Source organism: Lontra canadensis, unplaced genomic scaffold, assembly GCF_010015895.1.
Source record: "Lontra canadensis isolate GAN:19392208 unplaced genomic scaffold, GSC_riverotter_1.0 scaffold10, whole genome shotgun sequence".
Taxonomy (NCBI): Eukaryota; Metazoa; Chordata; class Mammalia; order Carnivora; family Mustelidae; genus Lontra; species Lontra canadensis.
The window spans coordinates 15,072,964-15,089,322 of record NW_022631004.1 but is presented as its reverse complement, the minus strand read 5'-3'; the positions used below and the strand labels follow the sequence as shown (position 1 = coordinate 15,089,322).

Genomic DNA, 16,359 nt, shown 5'->3' with positions numbered 1-16,359 from the left:
AATAGCTAAAGTTTGGGAACAATGGAAAGGTCCACCATTAGGGGACTGTTAAATAAATTGCAATAATCTTTAAGATCCATCATCAGTGAAAAGAGCAAAGGTGTAGAACTATTCTACCACTTTTGAAAGAAAAAAAGAATATATACATATTTATTAATATAGGCCTGGAATGTTCCTGGAATGACACACAGAAGCTGTAGCAGTGGTAACATCCAGTGAGGGGAAGAAGTGACCAGAGGATGGGGATAAGAGAGAGACTTTCTTTTACCGCATGTCCCTTTGGATCTTTAAATTTAGTATTAATGTACATGTATTACTTATTCCAAAAATGAAACATTAAAAGAACATAGCATTCTAAATGTCCAACAGTAAAAGACTATCATATAGCCATATGATGAATTATTGTGTGGCCATTAGAAAACATGTTTTCTAAGACCAAAGATGCTTATAATATGTGAAATGAAGAAAGCACTATCTAAAATTGGATATATAGAATTTCCCAATTTGCTTTCATACATGCTTAGAAAAAAGACGGAAAAGAACCATGTCAGGTGGTTAATAAAAGTCGTATCTGACTGGTGGGGGTATGGGTATTGTTTTTCTTGAAACTTCTTGGAATTTTCCAAGTTTCGCACAATGAGAATGTTATCACTAGAGGGAAATGTTATTTGAAATCACTAATCCTATCATATATGTGTATCATATGTCAGTCTTGCAAGATCTCAGCATTACATTTGTTCCCAGTCCTGCCTGTGAGGAAGACACAGGCGATTGTTCTTTAGCTAGATTTAAACATATCATTGCACTAAAATGAGCTTTGAACAGTTTAAAAATATGGGGGGAGGCTGATAATTTTGAAAGCTCCTACCTACCCTTCAACCCTCCTCATTCCTATCTGCTTAAAACAAACAAAAAACACCAAAAAGCAAAAACATAACATACAAAAACCTACTACCCCGGGGGAAATCAAAACAATTTAATAGCCATGTCACAACAAGATGTAAGGAAAATGAGAAAAAGAGTGAAAATGGAGAAACTTCTCCTCATCCCCTCCCTGTGAAACCTTGCCTCTCCACTGAATTCTAAGTTAATTAACCATATGGGGATTAAGGTCGATGTTGTTGCATTTCTGCGCTAAACAAAGTAGATGTGATTTCTGTTCCTGCCTGCGGGGCTCTGTCAGATTCTCTACCCTTTTTCGTCCTTCCAGTTCCTGAACCTGTTATTTCTTGTAATTGTGCCCTCCCCTCTCCTGTATGTCTCCTCTTCAGCACAGAAAACAATGCTAAACATAATGGAACTCTGTACTTGGTAGCTGGAAGGAGGGAGAATGGGAGGGCCAGGTAAATGGATGTATATCACAGTTTCTGCCTTTTCTTCTTTCTTGCATTTTTTTTCTTTTTTTAAAAGATTTTATTTATTTATTTATTTGACACAGAGAGAGAGAGAGATCACAAGTAGGCAGAGAGGCAGGCAGAGAGAGAGGGGAAAGCAGGCTCCTCGCTGAGCAGAGAGCCCGATGCAGGGCTCGATCCCAGGACCCCGAGACCATGACCTGAGCCGAAGGCAGAGGCTTAACCCACTGAGCCACCCAGGCGCCCCTCTTTCTTTCATTTTTTTTATGCTCAAAAATTATTAATGATCTACTTACTGTTGAAAAAGAAGCCAGTTTTCCAAGGATGAAATTTGCATTGGAAAGTTGGATGTCATCTTTGCAACTCTTAGAGCCAAGACACAGAACCCCTTGTCTGAACTTTGTATATGAACTTGACCCTAGTTTTCAGCAAGACTTGTTCAAAATCTGGAGTAAGTTATTGTAAACACTGCTGCACATAATAGGGTCACCTCCATCTGGATTGTGAGAATGACCATAATGCTGTGGGAAAGGAATGTACAGAGCAAATAATCTATGCTCTATGGAATCTTAAAGGCTATAGAGGACACACCATATGATACCAGCACTTGACTTTCTATTTATAAAATTTCTATTTAGTTAAATCGTAAGAATGGAGGGAAAATGGAAACATACCAAAAAACGAGTAAAGAATATGCAGATCTGAGTTTCTGTGACCTTCATATAACTCTCATATGAGCATCTGGGAAATTCCAAAGTCTCTCTGAGCCACAATCCTCTCATTTGCAGCATGAGAGTAATAATAACACCTGTCTCCTTAGGGGGGATGGTTAGTTAATAGGTACTCAGTAAATATTAGTTGACTCTGAATCTAACTGTGATTTCACATTTAAAGAAAATCCTTCTGCCTGGGTAGGGAACACTTCAGATAGGTAACTTTTTAAGCGTTGATTTGGAGGAAAAGAACAAAAAAGTTATCTCAGGTCCAGGGTGACAGCTGAAGACCTAGAGAAAATGGGCACAAAGACTGAGTAGGGTTTCTCTTTTCTTTCCAATTGTTGTTTTTCCAGGTGAGCTGGCACTGGAAGAACTTAACTGAGCTGGATCAGCTCTGGATGCTCAAATGTTTACGATTTAACTGGTACATCAATTTCTCTCCAACTCCCTTTGAGCAGGGTATATGGAAGAAGCACTACATTCAGATGGTAAAAGAACTTCATGTTACCAAGCCAAAGGTAAATTTGGGGCAAAAAGGAACAAACATACTTGTATCAGCTATTTAGGAGTACGAGGGCGGGGGTGCCCCCCTCCCCGCCCCGAGAATGGGTTAAACAGGGGATAGGGATTAAGGAGAGCACTTGTGATGAGCACCAGGTTTCTTTGGAAGTGTTGAATCACTAAATTGTACACCTGAAATCAATATCATACTGTATGCTAACTGGAGTTTAAATAAAAACTTAAAAAAAAAAAGAAATTCTAGAACTAAGACTAAAAACCTTAAAAGTTGGGGAGTGGAATAATGAGTGTACTAAAGTTCTTTTTAATCTAGAAACTAAGCAATGTAAGCAAAGGAAATACACTATTACTTCAAAATTCTCCTTTTCTGAGAACTCGATAGCCTTTTCCGCGACATCCATGTTAGTCAAGAACCCTCATCAGACTCTCCTAAACCAGAGGTTCCCCAGGAGGTTAGGACTATGGAGCTCCTCACTCTGTTCAGATTCCTAGATTTCCGTATCTCTGACTCCCACGCCAGGCGATTCTGACCTGGGACTCCGTGGGTATTGTGTAGTATTTGCTATCAATGGGTCATCCAATTCTACTTTATTAATTCGAATTTTCTGATTCTACCAGGTGAGCTAAAGGTTATTTTTATATCATTTATAAAGAAAAGTTTTCCAATAAATCTGTAATTTTGGAAGGGAATAATGAGTATACTAAAGTCCTTTTTAATCTAGAAACTAAGCAATGTAAAGCATTTACATATAATGATAAAAAGTAAATAATGCAAGAATAATTTTTCTAGTTGTTTTCTCTGCATTATAACCAATGTTTATGTTCCTTCTTATAGTCACAGTTAATTAGATAACTCATGGGAAATTTTTATGAGCCTTTTCCTTATGGTGTGATCTATACACATGCGGAGCTGTGCATCGTTTTGTATGATAGATGAGTTCCTGAAAAATTATGTGTAAATTAAATTTTTTTAATGATTTTTAAAACCACAGGGGTATCATTTTCTATGAAAAAAATGGCAGTGAATCCTTTTAAAATTGAAGAATCTTTTTGAAAGATGAATAGTCAACTCCTAGCTTGTTCATTTGGGTTGAGTTTTATTGTTTTAAAGTAGAACCCATCTACATTTAGTACAGTAGTAAACTATGCATAATTAATGTTGTTACAATTGCAATGGTAAAACTAGCCTTTCCGATTTCAGTAATTGGTGTGCTCCACAGGATTTCTTTTAAAAAGAAAAACATGGGGCACCTGGGTGGCTCAGTGGGTTAAAGCCTCTGCCTTCGGCTCAGGTCATGATCCCAGGGTTCTGGGATCGAGCCCCGCATCGGGCTCTCTGCTCAGCGGGGAGCCTGCTTCCTCCTCTCTCTCTGCCTGCCTCTCTGCCTACTTGTGATCTCTGTCAAATAAATAAATAAAATCTAAAAAAAAAAATAAATAAATAAAAAAAATAAAAAGAAAAACATAAACTGCAGTGATGGAAAAAGTTATTTTAAAAATTACCATAGCTATGATTTCTTTGCAAAATTTAATAAGGCTTTTCTTGACTCTCATTTTCAGTTAGGGGCAGGGAATGGCATTCAAAGCTGAAGCTTGGGCCATTCTGGGGCAGAAAAGAGAAAAGTAATTAACCAACCTGTAGAAGAAAAAGAGGTTTTGAGTATTTATAAAACTGACTTGAAAGCTTTGTCTTCAGCTGTACTTCTTTTCTATAAAATGTGCATAACTATATTTAAAAATGAATCGTTCTGATCCAAGAAAGTTGCCATCTCTTTGCTTAGTATTAAATTTCTTTAGAGAACACTTTGTTATATTAAATGTTAGTTTTTCTATTTTAAAAAAGGACCTGGGGCGCCTAGGTGGCTCGGTCATTGGGCGTCTGCCTTCAGCTCAGGTCATGACCCCAGAGTCCTGGGATCAAGCCCCGCATTGGGCTCCCTGCTCAGCGGCAAGCTTGCTTCTCCTTCTCCCTTTCCCCTGGCTTGTGTTCCCTCTCTCACTGTCTCTCTCTGTGTCAAAGAAATAAATAAAATCTTTAAAAATAAAAAAAATAGACCTAAGTCAGAAAGACTAAAGAGTCATGTGACTAAGGTTAATAAAAGTCAGGTGACTAAGGTTAAAAAGTCAACTCTCAGCACTATACATACTTGAGTAATTTGGGTAATTCCCTGTGAGATTGCTCCAGTGATGGTGAACGTAGGCAGCCCCTGGATTAAAGCATAATTTACCATTACTCAAGCACCTTCTCTAGCAACCTTTCCCTCAATACCCTGTACCTGGCATGTGCTCCAGCAGAGCTTTTGAAAGCATTTTATGAGCAAATGGTTGTGGTTAATATTAGTTTCCCCAACCTTAAAATGAGAGGACTGGACAAGAATGATCTTTATAACTATCTATCAGGCTATACTATATCTACTCCAAACAGCATAATTTCAAAAAGACTTCATCTACAGAAAGAAGAGGAAGTTGAACCCAAAGTAGATAGAACAATAAAGAGCTAAAGTCAATGAAATTTGAACAAATAATAGAGAGAATCAGTGAAACCAAAGCTCCTTCTTTGAAAACTTAAAATTCCTAAGTTGCTAGATAGGGCGATGAAGGAAAAAAGAGAGAAAACATAAATTACTAGTGACAGGAATGAAAGAGGGGGCATCACTGCAGATCCTGTAAACATAAGAAGAATAATGAGAGAGTATTATGAACAAGTCTATGTCACTAAATTCAAATACCTAGAGGAAATGGACAATTCTCGAAAAATGCAGATTAGGAAAGCAGTTTCACTAGAAAATAGAAAACATGAATAAATCTTTATCAATTTAAAAATCAAATTCACAGCTGCCTGGGTGGCTCAGTTCTTTAAGCAACTCCCTTCGGCTAGGGTCATGATCCCGGAGTCCCCGGATCGAGTCCCACATCGGGCTCCCAGCTCCATGGGGAGTCTGTTTCTGCCCCTGACCTTCTCCTCTCTCATTCTCTCTCTCTCTCAAATAAATAAATAAAATCTTTAAAAAATAAAATAAAAATCAAATTCATAATTTTCCACAAAACTCCAGACCCAGATAGCTTCTTTTTTTATAAGTGTTTTTTTTTTTAAGATTTTATTTATTTATTTGACAGACAGAGATCACAAGTAGACAGAGAGGCAGGCAGAGAGAGAGAGGGAAGCAGGCTCCCCGCTGAGCAGAGAGCCTGATGTGGGACTCGATCCCAGGACCCTGAGATCACGACCCGAGCCGAAGGCAGCGGCTCAACCCATTGAGCCACCCAGGCGCCCCTAGCTTCTTTTTTTAAAAAAATATTTTATTTATTTATTTGACAGAGATCACAAGCAGGCAGAGAGGCAGGCAGAGAGAGAGAGAGAGAGGAGGAAGCAGGCTCCCCGCTGAGCAGAGAGCCCGATGTGGGGCTTGATGCCAGGACCCTGGGATCGTGACCTGAGCAGAAAGCAGAGGCTTTAACCCACTGAGCCACCCAGGCACCCCCAGATAGCTTCATTAGCAAATTCTGTCACACACATAAGGAAGAAATATCAATTATACATAAACTCTTTCATAATATGGGAGAGGAGGGAACATTTCCCAACTCATTACCTTTATACCAAAACCAGCTAGACCCTTTATAAGAAAACAAAACAAAACCCCAGATTAATATCCCTCATGAACACAGACATAAAACTCTTTTAAAAATATTAGCATATTAAATCAAGTTCTATACAAAGAAAGAATAATACATGATGACCAAGTGGGAAGTATCCATGGAGAGTAAGGTTGGCATAATATTAAAAAATTAACCAATGTAATTCACAGAATAAAAAAGAAAAGATGTATGATCATTTCAGAATATGCAGAAAAAAGCATTTAACAAAAGTTCGACATCATTCACAATTCTAAAAATTCTCAAAGACTTTAGGTGAAGTGAACAAAAATTTTGTTTAATACAGAAAAGTCATCAGTTTTCATTATATCCTGTTTTGTTAAAGTATCAAGCATTTTGTCACTTTTCAGACTAAATAATATTTATTTATATATAATTACTAGCACGTATACCTAAAATTTTCCCCCTGAAATTTTTTATTATCATGTACTATTTATTCCCAGTAGTATTAAACTAGACCTTCTTCAGCAAAGTCTTTGTTCAATCTAAGCTCAGAATTGGAATGAATGTCCATTCTAAAATGAGACCTGAACAAAATATTGAATACCAAACCAATAATGAGCTATCAATTATATAAAGAAAATGTCTTAATTAGTTACTAAACTACGATCATCCATTAAATTAGTAAATATTTATTAAATATGGTTATGTGCTAGGTACTGAGTATAATGATCCTAACCCTGCTTTCAAGAAGCGGAGTCTAGTGGCCTTAGACATAGACAAATACATAATTACAGCACTGAGTACTAAGTGCTATTTTGTAACAGAAATATATACAAAGAACAGTTGAAACAAGGATAAGAAACTGATTCTGCTTGAAGGGTTTGGGGAATTTCTTAATTGTCACAAACAATTCAAGCAAACCAATTTACCACGCAAAGCTTCCCTAATCTCTTAAAGAACAAAAATTAAGCCTTTAATGGCTTCTCTACATACCATTACCGCTTCCCTTAGGTTACAACCACATAAAAACCTTATGAATTTCACACACGAAAATAGACTTTCCATTTGGGAAATTAAAGCCAAAGTATTCTTTGAGAGCAGTTAAGATTTTGATAACTGATAAAATCTACAGTCTACCTGTGTATAGTCAAAGTTGTCCCTACGTTCTACAGATAATTAAGCATGGAGTACTATTTTTTGGAATGTGTATGTTTTATTGAGTTAATTAACTGCAATTGTGGAAAACTTATACAATGATGCGGTAGACGAGGTGGCAGTCCGGGATAGAGAGGGTTAGAGCTAGGACTTGAAGTAAGACAGTCCTAGATTCACATTCTGACCCTCTGTCTTACCATTTAATGTAGTAGTAGGTGAGTTCATTGGCTTTTCCCGTCTTCAGTTTCCTCTTCTGTAAAATGCGAGTAGTAAGTATTCCCTTTTACAGTTATAATGAAGGTTCAATAAAATAATGCATGACGACTTCCTGAGACAGTACCTGGCACTGACAAGGACTCCTGGGTTGGTGGCTGCTGTAATTATTGTCACCATTATCATTGCAGTCGCAGCGAAGATAATGATGAAGATATAATGATGATGATATGATGATTTTTTTATTGTAATTATTACGTTGTTTTAAGAACAGAAATAATTGGTTTTCTTCTTCTAGACACCTCCAAAAGATGGGTTTGCCATTGCCGACATTCAGTCAGTTACAAGCAGTCCTGCAGAGGAAAAGCAGTCCCCTGCGTCCGCTTTCAGGTCGTCTTCCTCTTTGAGAAAGAAAACCCACCCAAGGGAGAAAGAGCTCCCACCCTGGAGATCATCTGACAAGCATCCAACTGATATCATTCGCTTCAATTACCTGGACAACTGTGACCCCAGTGAGCAAATCGGGCAAGGGTGAGAAGCTCTATGCTCTTCTCTGTTTACTTGCCGTTGGAAACAACTTGCTGGCACTTAGGTATATGAAAAGAGGAAAATAGAATTTCCTGTGAAATACAAATGCTTTTCAATACATAGAAGCAAAACGTCATTGGAAGGTAAAGGAACCATTATTGATAAATTTACCCTGTTCATCAGGATCTGTTTGCATTTTGTAGCTATAATGATTTAACATTACAGCTCCTTTTAATAGTTAGTACTTCAGATTTCAGTCTAGCCCCATAGAGTTCATTCTGGTCTTTTTTCATATTTTCACCTTCCTTCTCTGTCAAGGAGAACCTTGGCTCTCATGTTTATTTTTACAAATTATATATGTACATATAATATATAATCAAAATAGATATGTACATATATAACTTGCATATGAATTATATATATGTATATATAATATACATTTGTATATGTAATATGTATATACATAATATACATAATATATACATATATTATAAAGTATACACATATACACAAACACTATATGTTTACTTACAAATTCTGAAAATAATTTCAAAACTGCTAACTCATTTCATTTTTAAAACAAATCTGCTGGGTCATCTGGGTAGCTCAGTCAGTTACTCATCTGCATTCAGCTCAGGTCCTGATCTCAGGGTCCTAGGATGGAGTCCCACACCAGGCTCCCTGCTCAGTGGGGAATCTGCTTCTCCCTTTCCCTCCTACTTGTGCTCTCTATCAAATAAATAAATAAAATCTTAAAAAAAAAAACAAAAAACTTTTTTGGATCTATAGGCCTACCTCTTTTTTTTTTCCCCCCTTGCAATTTGTTTATTACTGAAATCAGGTCATGTATCCTATAGAGCTTTTCACATTCTGAATTTTGCTGACTGTACTCCCAACATGCAGCCTAACATGTTCTCTGTCTCCTGTACTTGGCCATACGCATGGTCAGATCTAGAGGCTTGAGTATATAAGATCACGTACTTCCATCATAAGGCACTTTATTTCTGGTTGTCTCCCTTTTTTGTGATGTTAGTGGCTATTGAAGACCATGGCCTAGATCCATTACTAAGGCAAACTTTTTTAGAGAGCGCCAGACAAAAATACGTTAGGCTTTATGGGACATGTCTCTGTCACAACTGCTCAAGTCTGCAATTGTAGCCTGAAAATAGCCAAAACAATATGCAAACAATAAGCATGACGATGTCCCAATTTAGCTTTATTTACAAAAACAGGCATTGGGCCAAGTTGGCGTCTGGGTTCTAGTCTGCTGATTCCTACCTTATCCAAATATATACGATAGTTTTAGAAAACCAATATTAATATTAATTCAAACAATAGGATTACTAAAAACAGTTTAAGATTTCTTTGCCTGTGTTTTTGTCCTTAGGACATATTCTACTAAGATTATTCAGACAAATACTGTGTTTCAAGTCTCATGAAGTAATTCCTCCATGTGTAGTAATGCTACCAACTCCAGAAACAAGATTATTTCTTTCATTTTGTTCTTAGATTTTAGGGATTTCCTTCCTTTGTCTTATTTTATGATTTTGAGAAACATTGAGAATGTTCTAAAGTCAAATATATAAAACAAAGTATATTTGGAGAGTCTAGCTTCTGTTCCTACCCCTCCATATTGTTCTTTGTTCTTGATTGGATCACATGGGAAGCCTACTTATAGGTAACCATTTTTTGAGATATTATGGTATAGTCCTTCTATTTAACAAAATTTTAAGCAAATACATCTGTTTCTGGAATAAATGGTGGTACACAACACATACCATTTTATTCACCTTTTTTTCATACAACAATATATCCTGGATATAACAATATATCACCCCATGGTTGGATGTAGAAATGCCCTGCTTTCCTTTTTATAGCTCAAAGGTCTCCATTGTGTGGATGGGCGAGAGTTGATTCAACCAGTTCTTTAGTGCTCTACATTTGGCTCATTTCCAGTTGAGTGAAAACAATCATTTAAATCACAGGAACAGCGAAGTCCAACAGACAAATAGCTGTGCAAATTTAAAATGATTCTAATGTTCCAATGATTTCTGATTTACAGGAGGAAAAGACATGAAATGAAATCAGATTTCAGCCGACAATCACATGATAAGAAAAATAAATTGCAGGACAGATCTAAGCTAAGAAAAGCACAGTCACTGGTAAGTATTGCTTATAAAAGCTTCCACACCGTAACATTTATGAAAATTGCTGGATTGCTAATCCTATTTGTGAAAAAGAATTTGTTGTTGTTTTTTTTAAAACCGGAATCATCAAGTGGTGGTTTTAAATTCTGGTCTCTGACTGACAAGCTGTGTGACCTTGAAGGCATCCTTTACTTAATTTCTCTAAGTCTCTATTTTTAATTTTTTTTTAAAGATTTTATGTATTTATTTGACAGACAGAGAGATCACAAGCAGGCAGAGAGGCAGGCAGAGAGAGAGGAAGGGAAGCAGGCTCCCTGCTGAGCAGAGAGCCTGATGCAGGGCTCGATCCCAGGACCCTGAGATCATGACCCAAGCAGAAGGCAGAGGCTTTACCCACTGAGCCACCCAGGCACCCCTCTAAGCCTCTATTTTTTTTTAATTTTTTATTTCAGTATAGTTGACACACAGTGTTACATTGGTTTCAGGTGCATGACGTCGTGATTCCTCATCTCTAGACATTATGCCATGCTCACCTCAGGTGTAGCTACCATCTGTCACCACACAACACTATCATAATATCAGTGACTATATTCCTTATGCGCTCCCTTTTATTCCCATGAGACTCTAAGTCTCTATTTCTCTTATCTGTTAAAAAAACAAAAACAAAAACTGGATGAACTGAAGTGTATGAATCTGCTCTGAAAAGTAGACAATATAATGGGAACACTGTTATCATTGGTTTTTTCTTCTGCTATGAGTCTTTAGGGGTGGGGGGGAAGGATGCGCTATAGAAATTTCTTTATATAAATTACTTACCTATAGGGACGCCTGGGTGTCTCAGTGGGTTAAGTGCCTGTCTTCAGCTCAGGTCACGTTCCCGGGGTCCTCAGATAGAGTCCTGCATCCCTGTATCGGGCTCCCTGCTCAGCGGGGAGTCTGCTTCTCCCTCTCCCTCCCCCTGCTCATGCTCTCTCTCTCAAATAAATAAAATCTTAAAAAAAAAAAAAAAAACTTACCTCTAGAGTGCAGGTTCCACTTACCTGAGAAAAGGTGTACCTTCCTTCGCTGTCCTGCTACCAGTGGAGCATGACTGTAAAAGCGCATTTCAGGTCACTGCAGAAAAATGAGTGAGGAACTTGTTTTACCCTAATTAAAAAAAAAAAAAAGCTTACTGACTACCTAATAAAGTCGGTGACTAGGGAGCATTATTATTTCATGGTGGAGTTTTCCGGACTGTGATTCTGTACCTGCAGGGGGCTCCCTCTCAGCCCATAGGGGAGTCTTTGGAGCAAAGTAGACAGGGATCAGGGTGGAATAAAGAGGTAGTTTCCGCAGTGAAGATCTAGAAAGAAGCTGAGGATACACACTCAAGGAAAATTAATATAAAATGCATGTCAGTTGGGAGAGGAATAAGTATGTACTCATGAATAAATCACTTTTATAGCTCAGCTTTAAAGCTCTATTACTTTCTGTTTAAATGTATTTTCAAGTGTTATGTTTCAAAAAAAAAGAGAGCTTTTTTTAAAATGAGCTTTTTTAAAAATAGGGCAGTCTGTATTCTGAGGGGCCAATTTTGTTGGACTGGATGAGGCTTATCATAGACATATGTACAGATGCCCAAGGGAATGGAGCCGCTTAAAACAGACAGTAAAATTGTCAGTGAAAACCATTAATTGAGCAGAATAACTTTATGAGGCTTATCACACGGGCCATTTAGGCATGCTTCTGCCTGATTTCCTGGCCCCTACTAGGCCAGGAGTAGCAGAGAAATCCGGGGGAGAGCTGGGAATTTAAAGGACGATAAAAGTTGATGGTTGATGTATGCTTACAAATTATCAGCACAGTCAAACATTTCTCTGGCTGAGAACACAAAACAAAATCAAAGGCTAAACAGAAGCCTTCCCCAGGGGCTTTTGACATTAACCATCTGTCACACACTTAGAAGGGCTTGCTTAAGTGAAAAAAAATTCTTTATATTTCTAAACTTTAAAAGTTGTGCTCAGTAAGGCTGGAAGGGAAACTGGGGCAAATTAAACAATGATGGAGAACAATGAACCCATTAATAAAATGAAGTGTGCACTTGGATTGATCTACTGGGGTTGTTTATGTAAATATACTAATTATCATCACTATTTATGCTTAGCGGTTTGGATCAGGAGCATATAGCATAATTGAACCCTCCAGAAGTGTGCTAGGATCCCTCTGTCGGTAATGCTGCCTTGTGACAAGCCTGGCCATGTTGGGCCACGAGTGGCTCAGGCCCAGTCTTCACATGGTGGCAGTTTGCCCTCACTGTGGGCCACCCAACTCAGAGGAAATAAGCAACCTCCTCAGTGATACAAGGTGGTGGTGAAAATTCGGGAATGCTGGATGTGGGGACCTGAGAGAAGAAGAAATGGGCTTTGAGGAAAGGCAGTTAGAGGACAGAAGGAGAGAAGGGAGTAAAACTCTTGAGAATTGCCACTGTAGAGAGAGAGGGTGGTGGACACAGCCCCATACAGTTGCAACAGAGAGGACCCTGTGTTCGTTTGATAGAAAGTTCTCACATCATTTAGATATATATACGCCTGAAGGTTTCAGGAGGAACTAGGGAAACAGGTGAGCAGGCAGCACTCAGGCGAACACATGATTGAGGTAAGGATAAGAAGGGCAGACAGACAAAGCTGCCCCGAAGGTCCTGAGGCCTGAACACTGAGTATTCCTTGCCCCTGTAAGGAGAAAATATTTGGGAGCTTGGAGAAGGTAGAGCTTCGTAAAGTGGAAGGATTGGAACAGAAAAAAAGCACAGGAGAGTTAAGAGTACAGAGACTATCCCTTGAGCCCTCTCTCCAGGACTGTGGCTATCAGGCCAGTGAGACCCACCTAATTCACTTTTTGCCTACCATGACTTACAGCTTTCAAATATGAGTGACGCCTCCGAAAAGAGAAACCTGCTTAGGGAAACAATTTCGAACCCAAATAGTGAGCTTGTGATGTTTTCTATTATTTAATGGCCTTGAGTTTTCAAGACCCAAAGGGCACCTGGTTTCCTCTTAAGGCTTTCAATTCTTTTTTTTTCTTAATTTATTTATTTGACAGAGAGAGATCACAAGTAGACAGAGAGAGAGGAGGAAGCAGGCTCCCCACCGAACATAGAGCCCAACGTGGGGCTTGATCCCAGGACCCTGGGACCATGACACGAGCCAAAGGCAAACGCTTTAACCCCACTGAGCCACCCAGGTGCCCCAAGGCTTTCAATTCTAAAGCTGCCTCTTTACAGCTGCTTCATTTACCCACCTTTTATGGGAATCACTGATAGAAGATGCAAAGAAAGCCTAGATCTGATCACTAATGCTTTCTGATTTTGAAGACCGATTATTAAAAATTAGATAAATATTAAGAAATGTCCATTACAATTAGTTATGATAATAAAATTCCATACTGAACAAAACAAAAAATAGCAACACTACCACAGTATAGTGAGTACTGCTATCGTAATTAAACTTAAGAAATTTTCCTGTCGTGTATAAAGACATGGGTTTTTGTTTTGTTTTGTTTTCTGTTTTGTTTTGTTTTGTTTTAATCTTAACAGCCAGACCCGCAGTGCCTGTTTGGGAAGGGGAAGGATTGAGCTGTCTCCTTGGGGGAAAAGCCTTCTTGATGAGTTTGTGGGGAGGGATGCCACCTTGAGGGCTTGGATGCTACAGACACCTGGACTTCAGAGGGGCGTGAAAACCTGCTCTGCAGGAGATTAGAGGAAGTTTGTTTCTGCTCCCGCAAGGGAAGGGGGGTGGGGGGGCACTGCAGAGAGGTGGTAGAGAGAGAGCCAGCCAGGAGAGAAGCTCAGGGAGGTAGGGGAGCAGGGCCAGGATCTATTCCGATTGAATTTATTTGCTGTTGCTGGGGTGTCAACCCTGCCTTCCATCTCTACAGTAAATTCTCAATTTCCTCATGAAAGCAAGATCTCAAAAGTCTTGAAGCCCAGAAAAACAAAACTCCCCAGGACCATTCATAAAAACCCAAGGGTGGGCTTTGGACTTCCTGGGCCGTGAAGGTACATTCCGAGGACCCCAGTCGACATCTTGTTTCCTATAATTTTTCCTTTTTTCTTCTTCCTACCAAGTTAAGTATAAAACCTGAAATCCCTTTTTTTTTAAAGATTTTATTTATTTATTTGACAGAGATCACAAGTAGGCAGAGAGAGAGAGAGAGGAGGAAGCAGGCTCCCCACCGAGCAGAAAAGCCCAATATAATTTTTCCTTTTTTCTTCTTCCTACCAAGTTAAGTATAAAACCTGAAATCCTTTTTTTTTTTTAAAGATTTTATTTATTTACTTGACAGAGATCACAAGTAGGCAGAGAGCCAGGCAGAGAGAGAGAGAGAGGAGGAAGAAGGCTCCCCACCTAGCAGAAAGCCCGATGCGGGGCTTGATCCCAGGATGCGGGGCTTGATCCCAGGACCCTGGGATCATGATCTGAGCTGAAGGCAGAGGCTTTAACCCACTGAGCCACCCAGGCGCCCCAACCTGAAATCCCTTTATCTCACATTCAGCTGTTACTTGGAGAGGAGAAGTCGTCACTTTCTAGGTTCTGATTTGGCCTCGGATGTCAAAAAACTTGCCTTTTCACAGCATTTACCTAAATACAAGTAACAAGAGTCTCAGATTGCCTGTTTACTCTAACTGCTTTTTTTTATTTTTAAGATTTTATTTATTTGATAGACAGAGATCATGAATGAGTAGGCAGAGAGGCGCTCGCTCCCAGGACCCTGAGATCATGACCTGAGCCAAAGGCAGAGGCTTAACCCACTGAGCCTCCCAGGTGCCCCTGCTCTAACTTCTTTTGATAAGACCGTACCTTTTTCTGTGCTCTGTGAATTCCAGCCTCTGCACTTAACCTTCTTCAACACCTTCCAAGATAACTTGATTCTTAGTGCTCTGGTTTTTTAAATGCTTCTGCAAGCTTTCTCACCTTTTTCTATTTTCCCCTCTCTGAGTCAGAAGAAGAGGAAAAAAGAATGTGCCCCAAAGTGATACCTGATTTTTGTCATGGGAAGAACTTGGTTTAAGAATCGGGCAACCCAGAGTTCTGGCCTCTGCTCTACAATTAACTAGCAGTCAATCCACCTTCTTCATTTTCCCATTTATGAAGTGAGAGTTGCGGGGCACCTGGGTGGCTCAGTTGGTTAAGTGACTGCCTTTGGCTCAGGTCATGATCCCAGGTTCCTGGGATCAAGCCCCACACATTGGGCTTCCTGCTCAACGGGAAGCCTGCTTCTCCTTCTCCCACTCTCCCTGCTTGTGTTCTCTCTCTCTCTGTGTCTCTCTCTTTAAAAAAGAAGAAGAAGAAGAAGATGAAGAAGAAGAAAGAAATGAGAGTTGGGATTACAATATCTTAAAAGTCCATTCCAGGCTACAGTTTGGATTTGTGGGACCCCACAGTCCCTTACCCGTCCTCTCCCTGATCTCTTCTGATACCTGAGGGACACAGCTGTGGTTAATGTGACTTTCCATAGAATGCCAGAAAGAATCCATCACACTTGTGAGTTCTGATGATCAATCAATCAAAACTGGTTTCTGTCTATCTTTTTCTTGGAGCTTTAGAAAATACAGTCAATTCTAACAAGATTATTTATGAAACAAATGTATGCTTGGTTTCCTGCGGGCAATCTTTAGTAGGTTTCTTAAATTCTGATGACTTCCCCAGGTATTTGTTTTATAACATCTATTTGGTTTGGATGTGCAGAACTAGAAATGTCTATAGGAGAGATTTTTCATCATTTAGCTCAGGCAGTGAAATTCCCAAGAATTCCATCTGGAATGCAGAGTAAGAAAGAACGTGGGCTTTGCCATCGGACAGACTTGCCCTCTTTTAACTAAATGGTGTGACTTGGAATAAGTTACTAAACCTTTTGGAGCCTCCATTTCTTCATCTGTGAAATGGGACTAATGATAACTCCCTTGCAGGATTGTGATTTGGGCCATTTATTAACCCCTGGGAGGTTCTGTCTCCTCATCTATAAAAGGGAGTTAGGAATGATACTAACCTCACAGGGTTGGGAGGAGGGCTGTAAAGCATTTAGGTTAGTGCCAGGCTCAAAGAAGCATTCGGTAAATTGTAGCTAGTATGGGGGGTAATAACATTGGGCTAG

At 39.2% G+C, this 16,359-nt stretch overlaps 1 protein-coding gene and 1 long non-coding RNA gene across 6 annotated transcripts in view; one reads left to right on the top strand and one right to left on the bottom strand.

The window, feature by feature from the left end:
* Nucleotides 1–16,359, top strand: part of FBXO16 (F-box protein 16) — a 52,185-nt gene that overhangs the window by 21,765 nt on the left and 14,061 nt on the right. For 3 of the 5 annotated variants that reach the window (XR_004382435.1, XM_032855703.1, XM_032855702.1), the window contains exons 5-7: nt 2,425–2,589; nt 7,854–8,087; nt 10,144–10,245. Coding sequence is in view for 4 of the 5 variants with exons in the window: in XM_032855703.1 (XP_032711594.1) it covers nt 2,425–2,589; nt 7,854–8,087; nt 10,144–10,245 (501 nt within the window). In the remaining variant the exon portion in view is untranslated. Of the gene's footprint in view, nt 1–2,424; nt 2,590–7,853; nt 8,088–10,142; nt 10,246–16,359 lie in introns of all 5 variants that reach the window. The other 2 variants (XM_032855701.1, XM_032855700.1) reach the window with 2 other exon arrangements.
* LOC116866625 lies at nt 2,838–15,392 on the bottom strand. Its single transcript, XR_004382436.1, has 3 exons — nt 15,377–15,392; nt 4,437–4,445; nt 2,838–2,957 (listed from the first exon to the last, which is right to left on the bottom strand). It is a non-coding gene; the product is annotated as an uncharacterized LOC116866625 (long non-coding RNA).